General features: G+C 41.5%; 1 protein-coding gene across 1 annotated transcript; it reads left to right on the top strand.

Moving 5' to 3' along the window:
• Window positions 1-398: 398 nt before the first annotated feature.
• Window positions 399-22368, top strand: LOC140768396 (polygalacturonase-like). Its single transcript, XM_073108658.1, has 10 exons — window positions 399-774; window positions 875-906; window positions 20137-20256; window positions 20479-20610; window positions 20733-20879; window positions 21165-21372; window positions 21554-21635; window positions 21724-21832; window positions 21944-22046; window positions 22145-22368. The coding sequence occupies exons 1-10, from the start codon at window positions 399-401 to the stop codon at window positions 22366-22368; spliced, it is 1533 nt and encodes a 510-aa protein (XP_072964759.1).
• The last annotated feature ends 410 nt before the right edge of the window (window positions 22369-22778 follow it).

The following is a 22778-nucleotide window of genomic DNA, read 5'->3' as shown; positions in this document are numbered from 1 at the left end:
CTTCTTCATTTAGTCGCAGCCATGGCAGGAAGCTTTCGGCCGTTTGGGTAAGAAAAGCAACAGCCCACGAGGTCTTTACGGGGCTATTAGCGGTCGATGCTGCCATGGGTAGAAGATTGCAGCCTTCTCCTTCGAGTTTTACCTTGGCGGAGAGGTGCAACATCATCTCCAGTGACGACGCAGTCGTAGTCCACCATTGATTGACTAAGGAGAATGGTGGAAGGTCGCTAGAGGCCATACGCGATTTCTTCCTAGTTGTTGACTCGCCACGGTTGCAAACGGAGGTGGTGTAAGGCGGCCTAAGTGTTGGAACTCATGGTTCCGGATCATCTCCCTCACCACTGATGAGGGATATCTAACGGCCATGCGTGGTCTTCCTCCATTCAATAGTGGTTTGCATGGTTGTTGACTTGTCGAAAAACTCTGTTTTGACGTCAAAAGAACCTTTCCAATCGTCGAGCTCGTCAGAGAAAACTACTGCCTCGAAGCTAGGGACCGAGAAAGGTGCAGCCAGCCTTTCGCAGTTTGTCAGCGAGGTCTTTGGAGCATGGGAAGATGTGGAGGTTCCGAGGGCTGCTATAATAGTTGAGGATCCCATTGTAGCCGGCGGCGGTTCATTGCGGTTGGTCATGGGTCGGGGTGTAGAAGCTCAATCTTGTTGGATAGCCGAACTCTCTCCTATTTTTGTGGGGAGCGGGGAGGACGTGGAGGATATTGGGTATGCTGCGGAGGGCTCCCCATGCTGCCTTGTGATTGCCATGCTTGTTGAAGAAGGTTTTGGCCACGCCACTATAGCGTAGGTCTATCTCCGGCTAAAGTCGCGACTTGTGACCTTGTTTGATATTAGCGTCTGTCTATATGGTGAATATCTCAGGCTTTTTGGATAAGCTGACATCTTTGACATTGGTGCATTCCTGATCGCCATAGCTTCTCTTGTCGCTCGTATTTCCCGCATCATCTCCATCATCATCTGAAACCCAATCATAGCATGAACTCTAGGCCCTTTCGTATTCAGATTTGGTCAGGTCGTTTCGCGGGTGGAAGTTCCCGTAGCCGTTTCCCCCTCCTCTATTGGGGAAATCTTATCTTCCTCATCTCACCGTGTAGCCATGGCTCTGGTTGTTGTCATAAGAAACATATGTCCGAGAAATGGTGGCTCTGATACCAACTTGATACAATCTCCCCTTAGGCCAAGGCTCGATCTCTTCTGATTTTCAGATCTAGACAAGATCTAATATAGAACTTTGAAAATAGATCCTGAAAGATGTAGTCGTTGGATTGATGTGAAATTTTCATATGTTGTAGCCCCGGAAAAGAGCTTTCCAACAAATCTAGTTTTAGATGAATCGGATAGTGGGATCTCAAGATATCGTCTGATTAGTAGACAAATATCAGGGAGTTCATCTCTGAATCCGTGGATGGAGGCACGAGATCCTAGGTGATAATGGTTGGTGGTAGACCGACGGTAATGTGGTGGCTCCGGTGGATAAATGGTGGTGGAAGGGTTATAGGTGATGGAAGGGGTTAGGGCAAGATGATTGATAGATTGGAAGAAGGGGGAGGAGTCGGTCGCTGCCCCTAAGAGACTAGGGTGAGTGGCCGGTCGAGGGAGGTTAGAAGCAATGACGCTGGGAAACAAGAGAACGAGAGAGAAGAGACAAAGGAGACAAGGGCAAAACTCAATTCATTCAATAATGATTCCATGGTTGCCATCCACACCTTTAGAGGCTAACCAAACAATTCAAAAATGGTAATTATTAACCCTAAAACAGTAGATTTTTGTCGATCGCGTTCAAACGCGCCCAATCGCGTTCAAATGCACATTTTGCATTCTTTGTATTTGTGAACCTGATGCAGGTGTTCACAAGCACGTTTGAACGCACGCCATCCGCGTTCGAATGCGGCGTTCGAGTTGAGAATGAGGGAGGAGCATGCGGACCGATTGCTTCGCCAAGAACAACCATTGGTTGTAGCATTTTTTATCAATAGGAAGAGGAGAAGTTCGCTAGGAAATTTTGACATGCCACGACGATCCATATGGAAGGGAAGTTTTGTTGATGGATTCCTATTGAGAATGAAAAAGAAGAACAAAGACCGGATCTGTCATCACTCTCCCCGGATATTCTTCTTTCAGTTCTGTCCAAAACAAAGTTCAATATTCAATCGTCCCAAGATGGCTGCTTTCCACATATTTGGTGTCAACCAACAATAAAAAAAAACTCTAAACAAATTGATACACTTACTTAGGATCTTTTCTTATTGCATTAGGTGTTTATTTTTATTAAAATAAAATTCCTGTAGGTCATGTTCGAACGCAGGTGGGGTCGCGTTTGAACACCCTTGTGAACGTGATAGGATCTAGGACTAAAAGATCGGCTACGAAATAATTCCTTAAGATCTGAATTTATTGTAAGAACTAGTCCGCGCAACCGTGGAAAATCATTCGTCAGATATTCTCCAATAGTCAGAAAATTACGAAACTAATTGGGTTGGATCCACAACTTCCTAATCTACAACTTTCATATTTACGCCATTCACAGATTCGAACTGTAGTAGGGACACAAACATGGAATAACGTAGGTGATGGTGGTGGTGACTGGTGAAGTGGATATTAGGATTATGGATGGGTATGGAGATAAGGATGGATTGTGGAAGTGATTAAGGGAAATAGACGAAGGGAACGAAGTGGTCGAGATCCCAAATAAGAGGGGTGACTCGACAGACGAGAGAGATTAGAAGCGAGGAGAAACCTTACCAAGGGGTAGAGGTGGAAGGATGGTGAAGAGGAAGGAGGGAGGAGTCTAGAGAGAAGATAGGAGGCAAGAAATCAAAAATCCAATAGCATAATGAAGTTGGTTAACATCCACATATTTATAGAGGCTAGCCAACAAGTCCTAAAATAATATAAAATCCTAATTCTAGATGATTCCCGTCGATCGCATTCGAACGTACTCAAAAAGCCCCTTCTCTGGATTTGTGAACGCGACACAGGCGCTCACAAGACGTTCGAATGCGAGCATTCATAAGGCGTTTACAAGCTTTCACAAGGATGTTCGAATGCGACTCTGATACGATTCGGACTTCACCGACGTCGTCTCGAGCATGGATTCACTTTAGGAGTGTTTTTATTTCATGTTTTAGTGTTTAATTTCTATTAAAATAAGTTTTCTGTAAGTCGCGTTCAAACGCGGATGGAGTGAGTTCGAACGCAGTTTGTGAACAAGGTTGTAAACGTGGGTGAAAAGAGTGCACTTTGCGTTCGAACGCACTGTGAACGCCTGCACCGCGTTCGCAAATACTGACAGGCGCGTTCGATCATGCGTTCGAACGCCTGCATCACGTTCGCAAATCCAGAAGAGCAAATTCGATGCGTTCGAAGGCGGTCGGGCGAGTTCGAACGCGGTCGGCGAAAATTGTATTTTTAGGGTTAATTTGAGTTGTTGGTTAGCCTATAAAAGGATGTGTAGGGCAACCAAATTGATTATTGAATATTGAGATTGAGTTTTGCCTTGCCTCCTTCGTCTTCTTCCTTCCCGTTCTCTCAATCCCCGGCGATGCCGCTTCTAACCTCCCTCGACCGGCCAATCACCTTAGTCCCTTAGGAGTGGCCCTCTCCTCCCCCTTCTTCCAATCTATCCAACACTTGCCCTAACCCTTCCATCAACCATAACCCTTCCACCACCACCTTTTCACCGGTGCCACCCCATTAACGCCGGTCCTCCACCAATCACCATTACCTAGGATCACGTGCCTCCATCCACGGATCCAAAATAGACCATCCTGACGTTCGTCCACTAAACGGACGATATCTTGAGATTTCCAACCCCGATTCGCCTGAAACATGATTTGTTAAAAAGCTCTTTTACGAGGCTAGAACATATCAAAATTTCACGTCGATCCAACGGCGGAATATTTTGGGATCTTATTTCAAAGTTCCGTGCAAGATCTAGTCCAGATCTAAGAATCGGAAGAGATCGATCTTTAGCCCCAAAGGAGTGATCGTATCAAGCCAAGCTTGATATCAGAGCTCCATAGCCTGAGGCGTGATCGTATCACGCTTGGTATCAGAGCCACCGTTCCTCGGACAAGGGCTTCCTATGACGATCACCAGATCCATGGCTGCACGGCAAGATGATGAAGAAGAGATTCTCCCAATAGAGGAGAGAGAAACGGTTGCAGGGACTTCCACCCATGGAACCGCCCGATCTAATCGAAATACGGAAGAACCTAGCGTTCAAACCGTGTTGGGGTCTCTTTCCGAGCAAATGGCCATCAATAATCAAATGATGATGGAGATGATGCGGAAACTACGAGCGACAAGGGAAGCAATGGCGAACGGGAAAGCACCATCGACCACACGACGCGAGTCCACCCCCTTGAACCCACCGCCATCGGTTCAGCCTTTGCAACCATAAAAGCCGCTGCTACCACCACCCTATGGGTAGAAGCAAGCAAGGATGGTTACACCAGGTCCAGTTGCGGGTGAACCCATCCGACGAGCAAACCACTATACCTTGGAGATCAAGATCCGTGGGTGGGTCAACATGATCCGGAACCACGGCGAGTTAATCAAAACCAAAGGAGGGATCATCAACCCTTCATGGTGCATCCTCCCCCAGTTATACAAGGACTTGGACATGATCCGGAACGAGACAATGGCATCCGTGGACAAGTCGTGCGTCTCGAATTTCCCAAGTTCAAAGGCGGCGACCCAATCGATTGGTTGTATAGGGTGGAGCAATTCTTTGCATACCAAGGTACGGCGGAAGAATACAAGGTGACGCTTGCGAGCTTCCACCTTGAGGATGTGGTGCCTCATTGGTTTTGAGCAGCCAATGCCATTGAGGCTATCAAAACTTGGGCTGAATTTTGCGCCAATATCACATAGTGATTTGGAGCATCAGGATATGAAGAATTTGATGCTCTCCTCTCAAAGACGGTGCAAAAGACCACGGTTGGGTCATACCAAAAAGAATTTGAGAGGATTAGTAGCCGATGTCACCCACCATGGACGGATCAGCAACTTCGCAGCACCTTCATCTCCGGGCTGTGGGGTGACATACAAGCCGATGTGAGGGCTTTAAGGCCTAGAACCTTAAAGGAGGCCTTCGAAGATGCGGTGCTTACGGAAGACAAACATAGGGCCATGAAGATACACCTGAAGTAGAGTTGGACAAGCCAAGGAAGCCGCAATCAATCCCAACCAACCGTAACGACAGGAAACATCACTGGAGTACCAAGAGTTGTTGCTACAGTGGTACCTCCTCGAGCACCTTTGAAGCCATCCCAAGATGTGAAGTATGCACCTAGAGGTCCCGGACGAGCACTCACACCTGCCCAAGTAGAAGAAAGAAGAGCCAAGGGTCTATGCTTCCGTTGTGATGAGAAGTTTATACCCGGGCATCGCTGCGCTAAACCGATGGGATCGGTGATGCTAATCGATGGATTGGAGGAAGCTGAGGATGAGTTTGCAGCTGAAAGTGCAGATGTGGTTAGACATCAAGGAGAAGAAGCTGAGGAGCAACCCGTGGAGAATATGATAGCCGAAATCTCCCTCCATGCCTATTCGGGGACAGCTGCACCAAAAACCTTGCGGGTGAACGGTGTAGTCAACAAAACCACAGTGAGAATCCTGATTGACACCGGGTCCACCCACAACTTCATTGACAAGAGGCTCCTTAGAAAGATTGGGCTCAAGTCGGAACCCACGGAAGGGTTCGATGTGACGATCGGAGATGGCACCACATTGCGAGCAGATTTTATTTGTAGAGGTGTGGAATTGAAGGTGCAAGGCCAAACTTTCACATTGGATCTTTATCCATTGGCCTTGTGAGGTGCCGACATCGTTTTGGGAACTCAATAGCTTCAAAGCTTGGGGCCCGTAACATTTGATTTCTCAAACCTCACTCTGACATTTCGGAGAAATGGTCGAAAGGTGCTGCTGGATGGAAATCAACCACGGTAAGGGCCGACATTGCAACCACTTGTGGGCTTTCCTAGTGTAGGGGACCGAGCTCTACTATTGCAAATGACTGTTGCTGAACCAGAACATCCATCACCAAGGAGAATAGTCGCTGACATGCAAGAGCTGCTGCAGGAGTTCCAGGATCTCTTCGAGGAACCCCGAGGACTGCCGCCGACCCGTCGGCATGACCATCGCATCCGGATCATTCCAGGGGCTGAACTATCAAATGTCCGGCCCTATCGGTACCCGCATGTCCAGAAGGAAGAGATCAGTAAATTGGTGGAGGAAATGCTCGAACAAGGGATTATTCAACCAAGTAGAAGTGCCTACTCATCGCCGGTGCTACTGGTTCGGAAGAAAAATGGGAGTTGGCGGTTTTGCGTCGACTACCGAGCCTTGAATACAATTACTGTCAAGGACCGGTATCCAATACCGGTGATCGAGGAGTTGCTGGATGAGCTCACAGGGTCAGCCTACTTCAGCAAACTTGACTTAAGGGCGGGTACCATCAAATCCGAGTCGACCCTGAAAATGTGCACAAAACGGTGTTTCGAACTCACGATGGCCACTATGAGTTCCGAGTCATGCCGTTTGGACTCACCAATGCACCAGCCACCTTCCAAGGGCTTATGAATAACCTTTTCCGCCCACTTTTGCGTCGGTACGTGCTCGTCTTCTTTGACGATATTCTAGTATATAGTAGGAATTTGAGTGAGCACTTGCGGCACGTATGGGAGGTACTAAATATCTTGCGACAAAACCAGTTAAAAGTCAAGATGAGCAAGTGTCTTTGGGGAGAGTCACGAGTGGAGTACTTGGGGCATATAATCTCAGCAAAAGGAGTGGAAGCCAATCCAAGCAAGATCAAGAATATGGTGGACTGGCCGATTCCTACTAATCAGCGGGAATTGAGGGGATTCCTTGGGTTGACGAGGTACTACCGGCAATTCGTTGCCAACTACGGCAAAATTGCTGCCCGCTGACCTCCTTACTCAAAAAAGGTGGGTTTCAATGGATGGGCAAAGCGATGGAGGCCTTCGAAGCCTTAAAGACAACTATGTCTACCGCTCCAGTTCTAGCACTACCGGATTTTAGCAAGCCCTTTATGGTGGAATGCGACGCTTCGGGTGAGGGCATTGGAGCAGTTTTGATGCAAGAGAGTAGACCCGTGGCGTATATGAGCAAGGCATTGTCAAACCAATCGCGACAACTATCCACCTACGAGCGTGAAATGCTAGCGATTCTACACGCCGTCACCAAATGGCGACCTTACTTAATTGGCCAACGGTTTACTATCCGCACGTTACCCTACTTCATGGAGCAACGTGTGCACACCCCAGCCCAACAACAGTGGGTCACGAAACTCCTTGGGTATGACTACGAATTAGTCTACAAAAAGGGGATTGAGAATCGAGCGGCCGATGCTCTTTCGCGCCAACCGAACACGAGTGAGCTTGCCTATTTCTCAGCACCAACATTTCCTATACCTTCAGATATGTGGGGAACCAATGCAGAAGATCATACCATGGAGGAGCTTGAGTCAGAGTTCAAAGATCGCTTCCCAAATTTCAAACCTTGAGGACAAGGTTGCGGAAGCGTGGTGGATTGATACGATTCGAACTTCACCGACGTCGTCTCGAGCATGGATTCACTTTAGGAGTGTTTTTATTTCATGTTTTAGTGTATAATTTCCATTAAAATAAGTTTTCTGTAAGTCGCGTTCGAACGCGGATGGAGTGAGTTCAAACGCGGTTTGTGAACAAGGTTGTAAACGTGGGTGAAGAGACCGCGTTCGAACGCACTGTGAACGCCTGCATCGCGTTCGCAAATACCGACAGGCGTGTTCGATCGCGCGTTCGAACGCCTGCATCGCGTTCGCAAATCCAGAAGAGCGAATTCGGTGCGTTCGAACGCGGTCGGGCGAGTTCGAACACGGTCGGCGAAAATTATATTTTTAGGGTTAATTTGAGTTGTTGGTTAGCCTATAAAAGGATGTGTAGGGCAACCAAATTGATTATTGAATATTGAGATTGAGTTTTGCCTTGCCTCCTTCGTCTTCTTCATTCCCGTTCTCTCAATCCCTGGCGACGCCGCTTCTAACCTCCCTCGACCGGCCAATCACCCTAGTCCCTTAGGAGTGGCCCTCTCCTCCCCCTTTTTCTAATCTATCCAACACTTGCCCTAACCCTTCCATCAACCATAATCCTTCCACCACCACCTTTTCACCGGTGCCACCCCATTAACGCCGGTCCTCCACCAATCACCATTACCTAGGATCACGTGCCTCCATCCACAGATACAAAATAGACCATCCTGATGTTTGTCCACTAAACGGATGATATCTTGAGATTTCCAACCCCGATTTGTCTGAAACTTGATTTGTTGGAAAGCTCTTTTATGAGGCTACAACATATCAAAATTTCACATCGATCCGACGGCGGCATATTTTGGGATCTTATTTCAAAGTTTCGTGCAAGATCTAATCCAGATCTAAGAATCGAAAGAGATCGATCTTTAGCCCCAAAGGAGTGATCGTATCAAGCCAAGCTTGATATCAGAGCTCCATAGCCGGAGGCGTGATCATATCAGACTCTATCTGCGTTCGAACGCGACCTACAGGAATTTTATTTTAATGAAAATAAACACCTAATGCAATAGGAAAAGATTCTAACTAAGTATATTAGCCCACCACGCTTCCCCCACCTTGCCCTCAAGGTAAAAAGTCGGGGAAACGCTCCAAGATATCAATCTCCAACTCCCATGTCGCCTCATTACATGGCTTGCCAAGCCACTCAACTAGAATCTCCATCTCCAATCTGGTATCATGTCGGCGTCGGCGTCTAGCAAGTACTTGAACTGGCTCTACGATCTCTATCTCCTCGAATAGCTCCGGTAGAACTGGCGTCTAGCAAGTACTCGATCTCTTTCGATTCTTAGATCTGGACTAGATCTTGCACGAAACTTTGAAATAAGATCTCAAAATATGCCGCCGTCGGATCGACGTGAAATTTTGATATGTTGTAGCCTCATAAAAGAGCTTTCCAACAAATCAAGTTTCAGACAAATCGGGGTTGGAAATCTCAAGATATCATCCGTTTAGTGGACAAACATCAGGATGGTCTATTTTGGATCTGTGGATGGAGGCACGTGATCCTAGGTAATGGTGATTGGTGGATGAGATCAGCAACTCACCCATCATACTCATCTCAAAATGACTGTGCATGAGATCAGCAACTCTCATGAGATTGGCAATTGCTGATCCCATCATACTCAATCTCATGATCACCCATCATACTCATCTCCGGTAGAATCGATTCAACAGTCATTTTGAGATGAGTATGATGGGTGAGTTGAACTTCCTCGGTTTTGAAAGACTGGACTCAAATGTTTGTAGATTTCCTACCAATTGTTCAACTTTCATAGAATCAATGTCCTTACTTTCCTCAATAGCTGTGACTTTCGTCTGAAACCTTTCTGGAAGAGACCTAAGGATCTTACGGACAATTCTATTTTCAGGAATTTTCTCTCCTAGGTTGAAACTGGAATTGACTATATCACTTAACTTTGCATAGAACTCATCAAATGTTTCATTCTCCTCCATACGTAGGGTTTCAAAATTAGTAGTCAACCTCTGAAGTTTCGAAAGTTTTACAGCCATAGTACCTTCATGAGTTGTTTCTAAGATCATCCAAGCTTGTTTTGCTATTTCACAAGTAGATATTCTTCTAAATTCTTCCGAGGAAACACAACTAAAAATTGCATTTATTGCTTTGCTATTCCAGCCAACTTTTTCATAATATGTTTTATCCCATGACTCAATCGGTTTCTCAACTAACTCATCATTCACCATGTACATTGGTGGACTCCAACCGTTCACAATGGCCATCCATACTCTCTCATCTATAGACTTCAAATAAGCTCTCATCCTAGCTTTCCAATATCCATAATTTGATCCATCTAGAATAGGAGGTCTAATAGATGATGGTCCATCTCTATGAAAATCCATGCCTAATAGATCTCTCTCAAAGGGTGAGAGAACCTGCTCTGATACCAATTGAAAAAACCCCTAGACACACGTATGTATCTAAATACTAGGCAATGATCTCGCTCGTTCGCTTAAGTAAAAGATCGAAGAAATATAAAGAACGAAAGTAAAGATGAACACCAAGATTTTAACGTGGAAAACCCAAACGGTAAAAAACCACGGATCCAAACTCGGATCAAAACCAATCACTATGATAGTAGCAGTTACAAGACTGACTCACAAAACAACCCGTCGATCCAAACGACTTTGTTCCTCTCAGTCTTGATCGCTAGAACCCACGATTCACTGCTTCTTGTGATTGAAGTCCAATCTCAGTAACCCTCGAGATTGATCTTTCGTCTAGATAGCCCTTAAGACGAAAGATTAAGATTTTTAGATGCGAAGGGCCTTGTTTGTTGAAGAACCAATGTAGCCTCCAAAAGGTCTCCTTGAATAATCTCCTTCAACCACCATAGAGTTAGGGCAACACTATCCTTATATATGATCTCCAAGATATTTCCAAATCCAAGTAATATTCGTACTCACGAAAATCCAATAAATTGCAAACTTCATAGGTGCGTTCGAACGCGGCCCGAGTGCGTTCGAACGGCCTAACTTAATCTCACTTGCGTTCGAACGGGCCCAAGTGCGTTCGAACGCGATAGCTTGAATTCTTCAGGTTGCGTTCGAACGCGTTTGTGAACGCTGCTCTCGGTCTGTGTGAACGTAGTACCCGCGTTCGAACGCGCTTGTGAACGCGGCTCTCTGTCTGTGTGAACGCAGTGCCCGCGTTCGAACGCGCTTGTGAACGCGGCTCTCTGTCTGTGTGAACGCAGTGCCCGTGTTCGAACGCGCTTGTGAACGCGGCTCTCTGTCTGTGTGAACGCAGTGCCCGCGTTCGAACGCGCTTGTGAACGCGGCTCTCTGTCTGTGTGAACGCAATGCCCGCGTTCGAACGCGCTTGTGAACGCGGCTCTCTGTCTGTGTGAACGCAGTGCCTGCGTTCGAACGCGCTTGTGAACGCGGCTCTCTGTCTGTGTGAACGCAGTGCCCGCGTTCGAACGCGCTTGTGAACGCGGCTGAGAACGCGACGGCTTTTCTCCAATGATCTTGAAATTCTTCACACCAGTGATATTCTAGACTTGTGTAAAGCTCATATACATGAAAAAATACACTTAGAATATTTTGTACACAATTGCCAACAAATAAAAACCTAACACGACGGATATGCTATTGCGCCAACCCAATACTGCCGAGCTTGTAGCCTATATATCTCCTACATTTTCCTTCCTTGATGAGCGGAGGTATGCATGTACATCTGACCCAGATATTTTGAGATTGTTGCAGGAGGTGATGGATGATCCGGGCATCCCGAGTTAGAGAATCGAGGCGGTTTGTTGCTGGACCGTAGATGCATTCGAGTGCCCGCAAATGACGGATTGTAGTAGAAATTATTGGAGCACTTTCACCAAACTCCAGAGGCTGGTCATGAGGGTATCTTGAAGACTTATAGGAGGGTATCTCAGAGTTGCACGTGGCTAGGATTGAGACGGGATGTGAGGTGTTTTGTCCGTGCTTGCGAAGTCTGTCAAAGGGCTAAAATAACCACTTTGAAACCGGCCGGATTACTACAACCTTTACCTATACCGAACCATGTTTGGGAGGACATCTCTATGGACTTCATAGAGGGTCTTCTACTGGTACGTGGTTATTCTGTTATCTTTGTGGTAGTTGACAGATTAAACAAGTATGCGCACTTTTCGGCATTGTCACATCCGATTTCAACCAAGACGGTGGCTAAAATTTTCGTTAGAGATATTGTTCGATTACATGGCATGCCACGCATGATTGTCTCGGATCGTGATCGTGTATTTATGAGTGACTTTTGGACTGAGTTTTTTAGATTGTAGGGGACTCGATTAAACTTCAGTTCGGCCTACCATCCCTAGACGGATGGCCAAACCGAGGTGTAGAGATACCGAGACAATGGTTGGAGTTCTTACCGAGAGCAGAGTGGTCTTATAACACCGCCTACCACAGCAGCATTAACATGACTCCATTTGAGATGGTGTATGGACGCACGACTCCGACGTTATGTGCTTATGATCCAGTGGCATTGGCAGATAGGACGGAGGTGGACTTAGCATTGATGGATAGAGATGCCACATTTAGGAGGTTGCATGCTCATCTTAAACTTGCTCAAAATCGTATGAAGCAAGTTTATGACCTCAGCCATAGGGAGCAGGAGTTCGACATCGGTAGTTGGGTGTTTATGAGGGTGCAATCGTATCGATAGGTGACCTTACGTCCGATGTGAAACCAAAAGTTAGCACATCGCTACTTTGGTCTGTTTCGAGTGTTGAAGCGTATTGGTCCGATTATATATCTTTTGAAGCTACCGGAGGGGTCGAGAGTGCACCCTGTCTTTCATGTTTCAATATTGAGAGAGCACATTAGAGATCATGATATTGTTGGATCGATTCTACCGAAGCTATTGGAGGAGATAAAGATCGTAGAGCTAGTTCGAGTACTTGCTAGATGCCGTCGATGACATGGTACTAGATTGGCAATGGAGATTCTAGTTGAGTGGCTTGGCAAGCCATTTGATGAGACGACATGGGAGTTGGAAACTGATATCTTGGAGCGTTTCCCTGAATTTTCATCTTAAGAGCAAGGTGGGAAAAGCATGGTGGGCTGATACACTTAGTTAGGATCTTTTCTTATTGTATTAGTTGTTTATTTTTATTAAAATAAAATTCCTATAGGTCGCGTTCGAACATAGGTGGAGTCGCGTTTGAACGACCTTGTGAACGCCTGCATCAGGTTCGCAAATACAAAGAACGTATATTGTGCGTTCGAATGCAGTCGGGTGGGTTCGAACGCTTGTATTGCGTTCGCACATCCAGAGATGGGGATTTTTGAGTACGTTCGAACGCAATCGACGGGAATCCTCTAGAATTAGGGTTTCATATTATTTTAGAACTTATTGGCTAGCCTCTATAAATATGTGGAAGGCAGCCAACTTCATTATGCTATTGAATTATTGATTTTTTGCCTCTTATCTTCTCTCTAGACTTCTCCGTCCTCCCTCTTCATCATCCTTCCACATCTACCGTTGGCAAGGTTTCTCCTCGCTTCTAATCTCCCTCATCTGTCGAGTCACCCCTCTTCTTTGGGATCTCGACCACTTCGTTCCCTTCATCTACTTCATTTAATCACTTCCACAATCCACCCTCATCTCCATACCCATCCATAACCCTAACATCCACTTCACCCATCACCACCACCATCACCCAGGTTATTCCATATTTTCATCCCTACTACAATTCGAATCTGCAAAGAGCGTAAATACTAAAATTGTAGATCAGGAAGTTACGGATCCAACACAATTAGTTTGGTAATTTTCTAACTACCGGAGAATATCTGATGATATTTTCTCACGATTGTGCGGACTAATTTCTGTAATAAATTCATATTTTAAAGAATTATTTCGTAGCCTATCTTTAGTTTCAGATCCCATCACAAATCCTAATATGAAATAACTTAACGGATGTGCATTTGAACGCCTCTAGATCATGTTCGAATAGCAAAAAACAAGGCTATGCATATACGAACGCGAATCAAATGTTCGAACGCCATCCACTCATGTTCGAATGCACATGCCAGAAGTCATTTTATTTTTATAAAACAAAGATAAAAGTAATATAATTTGAAGCGGTGGTCATGTCCAATGTATCTCAATCAAAAACCGCAACAAGCTACATTAGTGTTAGGTAGCACAATGCATTTTAAAGGTTGGGTTTCATTAGGGGCAAATCGCTTTTGTAAAGTTATGGTACCACCTTAAACCGATTGATGGTTTTAGTCATTTATTTCCTAACAAGCCGAGCTGAACTATCTCGAACTCAACCAATCTCTTAGTTTAAAAAGGCTTCACAGATACAAATCAACCAAGCAAATCATAGTCAACAATTTTTTTTTAGATTCTAATATGAGAGTAAGCAAAAAAAATTTCAATTCTAATCTTGTAGAGAATCACTTCTCTCCTACTTAGAGAGTTCCTACTCCCTTTAGTAAGCTAAAGGATTACAAGTTAAGGCCTACCAAAACACAATCAGGTAAGTTCCAAGGAATACCAGTGCATGTTGGCCTCTTCAGATTATTAGTTCCCTTAGGCGCCTCAGTACAACTCTTTTTTTTTTTATGAAACTTACCTAAACATTGTAATTTGGGAGGTGCTCACTAGGCCTACCAAAAGATAACTCTCTCCAAGAGGTTCCCATGAGCGACGTGAAATCCTTTGGCCGACGTCTACTTGAATTTAAGTTAGATGTTCGGCTTGGGTTTTAAAATGAAAGAAACTTTTTAACATAAGTTGAACTAATTAGCAATTACTCTGCTAGGAGTAATTTTTAAGCATTTTTCTTTTCTTCAAGCACAATCTTCTGCCATTCTTTGGCTTTTGTAGAATAATTCAAGAACAAGAAAAAAAAAGTCTTGAATTTTTTTGTTTTTTCTATTTTTAAATTATTTTAAATTATTTTTATTTTTTAATATTTTTAACAACAATTAGAAAAATTAACTTTAAATTTTCAAAATAGTTTTCAATACCACTCCACGACAACGGTGTGAAAAACTTGTTGTGACAAATTAAATAACACTCACAAATATATGGAGTAGATTAGCAAGCAAGGTATCAATCCCATGAAGACTTATTTGTAAACTTCTAAGTGTTTGAAAATCTTAAAAATAATTAATTTTAATCTAGTTGCACAAATATTTTATAAAAAAATAAAAAACTTTTTGCATATTTTTTAATTAAGTATGAGAGAAATAAAATCTTGGAATTCAAATTGTAGATAACATCTTTCTATTAGCTAATCTAAATGTCTTTGTTTTCTACAATTTACCAAGAAATCAATAACCGATAGATCAAAAGATTATCTTTTAGTGAATAATTAAATTTTCATAAAAATTAATCTCTTTCTTCATTTTTAGAAAATATGGAGTAAGAATTTAAAATCATTAGATGTATCCTTTTTTAGGAAAAACAATTAATATCCAAATTCTAAACAACAAATTTAAAGTAGAATAAATAACAACCTATTTAGCAATTAGGGACAAGTAAGAGATTTAGAATAAAAGAAATATATTATCAACAATTTTCATCTTCAACCTTAAGAAAATTAGAAATTTATTTTAGTAATATAACATAAATAAAATAAAAATAAATATGAGATTTAACATAGGAGAGTTGTAAATCATATACTTCTTTCAAAAACATTGAAGTCCAAATCCAAAAAACAAAAAAAAAAATTATACTAAAAAAATCAAGAATATGAACTTGCTGACGTGCAAAGATTAAAAATTTCTTTGAATAACCTCTATTATTACCAATTGAATTGAAACAATTGCAAATTTATTTGCTGGAATCTAAACTACTACTCCTCTAAAAAACTGAACAAAAAGTATCAAGAAAAGTTATTCCTCTCTAACTCTCAACCCCTATTTATAAACTTCTTGGATAAAATATGGCAGTAAAGATCTTGGTTAATAAGCTAGAAATCTGCTACATTAGGTCGGCAATTTACTTAAATAGAAGTTTCTGCTCAAATGGATTCTTTATCGAAATTCTACTGCTTGATAGAGATTTTATTGCTAAAAATCTATTTCTTTAGGTGAAGATTCTTTATTAAAATTCTGCAGCTTGACAGAGATTTAATTGCTGAAAATTTATTTTTTAGGTGAAGATTCCTTTCTAAAATTCTGCAGCTTAATAGAGATTTAATTGTTGAAAATCTATCTCTCAATAAAAAAGGAAGGAATTTTGTTCCATTCTAATTTAGATAACGAAGAAAGTGATTAGTGGATTTTGGTTTGACTTAAGTATGACATGAGAAATGAGAGCTAGTTTGAGTTGGTTAGTATTGACCAATTAACTTAAGTAGCTAAACCCAAATCTAGTTTGAACCCAAATTTGACTATTTTTAGTGACTAAATAAGCTAGATTCAATTTATCAAAGGTCTATATATAACTAAAACATATTAATTAGTTAAAATAAAATATTAATAATTAATAATTTGGGCATAACAAATATGAAATTATGAATTGAACACCTCTCTCTCGCCGAGCTTTGACCTCGATCATGGCCGCCGCCACCGCCGCTGCCACCGCCATAGACATATTTCACCTTCCATAACCTAACCCTAGCCACCCTCTATTTTCCACCATCCACGTCCATCTCACCACCACTAACCTTTAGTCAGTTTATTCAATGCAATTCTCAATCTACTCATCCAATCAATGAGACTTCAATTGCACTAGATCCCTAATTTCCAAAGAACATCTTTTGGATGGTTAGATCGATTAGCATTGCTCTCCTGGACTACACCTTGTTGCGATCACAGCTACCCAGGGGGTGATCATAACATCGTTACATTCATAGAAATCTTTTAGGAAGTGATCGAAGGATTTTCCTAATAATGCATATCTCAGGAATCCGCTCTCCAAGGTTGAAGCTTGAGTTCACTATATTGTAAATTTTGCATAAAACCCTCAAACATTTTTTATTCTTCCATCTAGAGGATTTCCAAAGAAGTGGTCAAACTCTAAAGTTTAAATAATTTAACAAACTATGTACCTTCATGTGTAGCTTCTAGAATATCCATGCTTCTTTTGCTTCTTCATAGGAACATATCCTTCTGAATTCTTCCTAGGAGACACCGCTAAATATTACTGAATGGATTCATTATTGCATTCCAAAGTATCAAACTCATTTTGTCCGACCTTTCGTTGGGCTTGGGAATATTAGTCTCTCCAAAATTTTCAATTGGAGAAGAATAGCCATAAACGACCGAAAGTCTAATGCATTCATCAATATATTTAAGAAATGCTCTCAAGCTAGCTTTCCAATAAGAATAGTTTGAACCAACAAGAAGATGAGGCCTAATAGTAGACTAACATTCTTTGGATAAATTCATATATCTAGGATCTCTCTAAAATAAGATGAGCCCACTCTAATACCAACTAAAATTTCGAAGGAGATATAGAAACGTAGACCGACTATGAAAATGTGATATGAAAAGTCAAAACCAAGAAAGACTAGGAAAGTTGAAAACCAAATTAGAGTTGGTTTTAAAAACTGCATCCTATTCAGTTTGGGAAAATCAAATAAGAATCAAACTTTTAAAATTGAAGTCAGGTAGGAGATGGAAGCCCAAATACTACTGTAACTCTGAAAATCAAAATTGAGTCAAAATGTGAAAATCAAGTTAAAGCAGGAAACAAAAAAAAAACACGATAAACACAACACTACGATTTTAGAATTAGAGGCGGAAGACACCAATTAGCAACACGTGACCGCTCCTATTGTGCGAGTTGGGCTACCTCGGTTGATCGGGGATGGCCTTGCTTTGAGACCTTTTCTAGAGGAGAATGGACATCTGAGGGCCTCCATATAATGACTTACTCCAGCCCAAGTGTAATATCGAAAGGCTAAAGATCTATGCTTCCATTCTATATACACTGAGGCACAAATGTATCCGACCAGCGATAATGGTGATGATCATGGGGAAAGCGATTGGAGTTAAAAATGAATGACCAGAGGAGGCCAAGCTACCTTAGGAGAAGATGGAGCTACAAGAGATGCCACCCCTATCGATGGCTTCACCCGAAGACTGCTTACTTGGTTCTCACTTTGGGAACAATGTGAAAAGAAGTGTAGTGGATTAATATGAACTGGGTCAAGTTCGATCAAATCATGAGGATATTGGGCTTAATAGGTCAAGTCTATTTATCTTTTAATTGATTTATACTTATCTCTTATATACACCTTTAAAATGAGTCCAATTTAAGTCATGTAAGTCTCTAAGGTAAATCTAATTAAATCATGTAAGTCTTTAAAGTAAATTCTAGTTCGAATCGTATAAGCCTTTATGGTTAGTTAAGACTCATTGTACCAAACCTCAATATATAAGAGTGGTTGGACTCCTTTCTTTCAATCATCCAAGCATTGAGAAATTATTTTAACCTAAGTTTATCTTAGGAGTAAGAGTAAGACAATCTGGGAGTAAAAGTACATTAATTTTTCTTCCTTCACCATCACCATCGCCATCATCCCTCCTACAATCGAAATCCACTACCTTTCACCCTTTCCACCAATCATTATTCACCCATAGACTCCTTTGTTGTGGATCAACTCTAATTGGTCCGTAACAAAAAAGAAAAGTTTCCAATTAAAAGACCAAAAAGTTAATTCCTTGAGTTGATGGTTTGTTCAAACTATTACAAGGAAAATGCTTACAAGATGGGGTTCCCACGTGTGATTATGGTGTTTTAGCAACTTTTAATATCTTTGATCTCTCTCCATACATTGAAGATATTATGGAAGGCGACTAACTATGAGTCATTTTAAACTTGGTGAGAATGGCACAGGAGCGTAGTAACCCATTTGGACGGGTTAAAGTTAGTTCAAATGGAAGTCTTCATTGGGTGGTTGTTGAGTGTTTCGGGTATTTCTTTATTCAAGTCAGTCCATTCAAATACCCTCCTAACTATACAAATGATTGTCACGGTTTAAACTCGAGTCGATTTATTTTGAAATGGCTTTTGATTTCAATTTGATTTCATTTCTAACTAATTAGTATGATAGAAAAACTATTTATATTGTGTTTTAGTTTTGTATTAGGGATTACCTTTTTTAGGAAAAACTATTTTTGCTCGGAAAAGCTATCTCTAAATCTCAATTGTGTTTTCTTTGTGCGATAATTATTAGGTCTGTATTAACCTGTTCTTCAGCGGGTGGTGAGTGAGAAGTCATTCAGTATCTCGTTATTCATCTTGAGTAATGATCGCACTGTCTGTTGACACTTACCTTTTCCTCATCCCGACTTTTAGTGTCAAAATTTACCTTTTCTTCATCTCGACCTTCAATGTCAAAATTGCATCCAGACACCGAAATTCATAAAAGATAAATGAATCCAAAAGTATTGTCATTTCATCACAGAAAGATCATCTTTGAGAAAGACATAAAGATCATTTCTGAATTATAAAAATATAATATGAGATGGCCAAAATATTTGATCGTTTGTTCCTATTAAGTTAAACTTAATTCAGGGTTGTGATCTGGTATTTTTTTTCAGTAAGTGGGTCCTCAATTTGCAAATTAGGAAAGGATAAGGTTTTAGTTGTAATATATATAGTCAAAACCAAAATATAGGGTGTACGTCTTTAATAATTTTATCTTAAAAAGGTAACATGTATCCCAATATAGTAGATGTAATTTGGGACTTTCCTTTTGAATTTTTTGCTCTTTTTGTTTCTTATCTTTTATCTTTCCGTATTCTTAATATTGTAATTGGATCTTCTAAGTGAGGATCGGATGGAACCTATGAGTCTCGCTGTGGCTTGTAATGCCCATAATTCATCTCAATGAGCTGGAGTTTGAAAAAGAAGGAAATTTCCACGTTACTCCAGGGGGATCTATACTCGATTCTATCTCAAAAAAGACCCATTATTTTGTGTGGCAAGGAACCTAGAAACGGCAAGTTATAAGCCACTGACATGCAGTTTCACTAAAAACAGAAGAGGATTCATTAGCGAGCGATCCAATATATATCACACTTAATGCATGATAATATACCATACACCAATCTGATTTCTTGTATTTATCGCGTACCAATCTAACATATATAGAGTCGGAAAATTCATTATTTAATTGTTGAATCTTTACTGCCTTCTCATATAAGACGAGAGAAAGCGGTAAGTAGTCATTGAGACAATTTTTTTTAGTATCTAACAGAAATGTACGTACGTGTATATACTATATACGTTAACTTATATATATTCATGCATCTTGGCAAATCAGAATAGAATAAATGCTTGGGTTCTATACATACAAACCAACGTTGAGGACTCTCTTCCCCACAATGAGACCATCGGCAAATTAAGTCCAATTTTCGAGATAATTTGAGCCCGTTTATTCTGCAAAGCAAGGCATGGTATGCGCTCGATTGATCGATCAACTTCCAAGAGCTAGGGATAGATATATGCATCTCGATCTGATCTGCGTGCTTTTTAATTCCTTCTCACTTTAGTACGTACCATCATTTTATTATCGTTTTTGGTGATTGTATTTCCGTTTCTCAGACGATAGCAGGAGTGATTGGGCTGTGGTTCGCATTGGCCGTTCAATTGGCTACTAGTGAAACTACTTACGATGTGCTTGCCTTTAAGGCAGTTGGCGACGGCGAGACAAACGACACACAAGTATCCCCTCTCTCTCTCTCTCTCTCTCTCTCTCTCTCTCTCTCTCTCTCTCTCTCCATAATCAATTAGCCACTTTATTCTGAGAATAATGAGAGTGAAAACATAACTTACATATTTGTAATTAGCCATTGCACGACCAAATGAAAGTTTTTGACAACGGCACGAACAATGGCAAACTATATATATATAGTTTGCTTATGCTGTATGTGTATGTTATTGAAGGCATTCTTGAAGACATGGGAAGCAGCCTGTGCAGATACCAGATATTCAACATTCCTAGTTCCTGCAGGAAGAACGTTTTTGTTGAGCCGAATATTGTTTTATGGTCCTTGTAAATCGGGAATTCACTTCCAGGTAACATGTATATATATATATATATAGTTTCTGTCTTTCTGATGAAAATTACATACGTACATAAGTGCATTTAATTAATTAACATAGCATGAACAAATTAATTAGTGTATATTAAAATGCAGTTGAGTGGAAACATTGTAGCGCCTAACAGCATATGGACGACGGAAACAACCAACTTGGTTGCATTCTTTGGTGTTAACAGCCTAACGGTTGATGGGGGTGGCCAGATCGATGGCCGAGGCGCCATATGGTGGGAGTGTGTGAAAAACGTACGTACTTATTAAAATTGACTAATTTTATCTATCTCCACTCCACGAGTATTTCTTTATATACAAAGGTTAATTATATATTAATTACTTACAACCTTATACTCTTAGCTGATTTGCTTCTCTGGCCTCCTCTTCCACAGGGTTGTAACCGGCCTTATGTAAGTATATATACATCTCCTACTCCGGCTCCTACAAATTATTAAGTAATGCAACATATACTACATATTATAGCTAGCTCGATCTTAATTACTGCACGTACGTATGCATGAATGGGTACCGTGTTAGATACTGCAATTCTTGGGGTGCAACGATCTCACGGTGAAAGGGATACACTTGACAAACGGCCCAAGTAAGCACATGACTTTCTACCACTGCATTAGGGTGCATGTGAGCGGGGTCACAGTAACTGCACCGGGTAATAGCCCCAACACCGATGGTTTTCTTGTGTCCGCGTCCCAGTATGTGGAGATCACCGCCTGCAGTATTGGGACTGGTATGTATACTATTCATTAAGAAGTTACTCAAGTTAGATCCGTTACTACTAGCTTCACCACTATAACGCACACTATAGCAAGGCAATGTAGGCGATAGCTAATTTTGGATGAGAAATGTAGATGATCAGTTGATTCATCTTTATATCTTGGAAACTAAAACCATTGTGATGATGATCGCAGGAGATGATTGCATAGCGATTGGACCAGGTAGCTCGATGGTTAACATCAGCCGAATCACATGTGGGCCTGGTCATGGCATTAGGTATACATATATATACATCCGCCTTTCACTTGAGTAGTTAATTTGAGAAAAGATGATTAATTTTCTCCATCCATCTTTCATAACATAGTGTTGGAAGCCTTGGAAAAGATGGTTCAATAGCAATGGTAGAAGAAATTCTCGTCTCTGATTGCAATATTTTTCAGGCCTTGACTGGCACAAGGATCAAGACATGGCAGGTATATATATATGAGTTCATATATGTATCGCCATTTGAATGAAACAATCAACCAAATATGCATGAGGCATTCATATATATTTTGATGTCCTAGATCTGTTAATTTGTATAGGGAGGGAAGGGTTATGCGAGGAATATCGTGTTCCAGCACATCAATATGACCTCAGTGCAAATTCCCATAGATATTGATCAATTCTATTGTCCTCAAGCAGAAGGTTGCCGGAGCAGGGTACGTAATTAACCAAGATTAGATGAATTTGTATGACACGAACAATATTGGGAAGAATAAACAGTGAATACTTCACACAGGCAGACGCAGTGGAAATAAGCGACGTGCAGTTCGTGGACATACATGGGACATCCTCTAGCGAGGTGGCGATCGACATTCAATGCAGCCACAGCGTACCATGCAGGGGCATCACTCTCAACGACATCACTCTCAAACAAGATGGGAAGAAAGCTCCCGCAACGTCCAACATCACCAATGCCTATGGCACCACAGTTGGAACAGTCATCCCACCTGTACACTTCGCCTAATTAATTAATTTATGCATCCATCGCAAAATCCAATACTAGTACCTCAACTTGGTGAAACTTATTGATCAACGATCTGTTGATTTAGCCTGAATAAGATGGGCTGCCATCGTCTATTCATGCCTTGCCTCTATTTTATTCTTTATCCTCTTCGGGAAGGTTAATTGATCATCGTATTAAATGTAGGTTTTGTACTTCAGCATACTACTACTATTACTGACCTATTCATTTAAATTGAAATTCAAATTATAATGAAAATTAGGGAGGGGTTGACCCAGTCAAAAACTTTCTTAGTGAAGGCAAAGGACGCTAAGCTATTGGTGATAGTACTGTTGTTTTTGTTTGTAAAGCAGACGTTTAGAGAGAGATTTAGAGATAAGATTAGGGAGCATTCCCTAACAATAGGTTTGATC

This window comes from Typha angustifolia, chromosome 10, assembly GCF_048772165.1.
Source record: "Typha angustifolia cultivar Huaian chromosome 10, ASM4877216v1, whole genome shotgun sequence".
Lineage (NCBI taxonomy): Eukaryota > Viridiplantae > Streptophyta > Magnoliopsida > Poales > Typhaceae > Typha > Typha angustifolia.
Note: the sequence above shows the minus strand (reverse complement) of the source record. Positions and strands in the feature narration are given on the sequence as shown.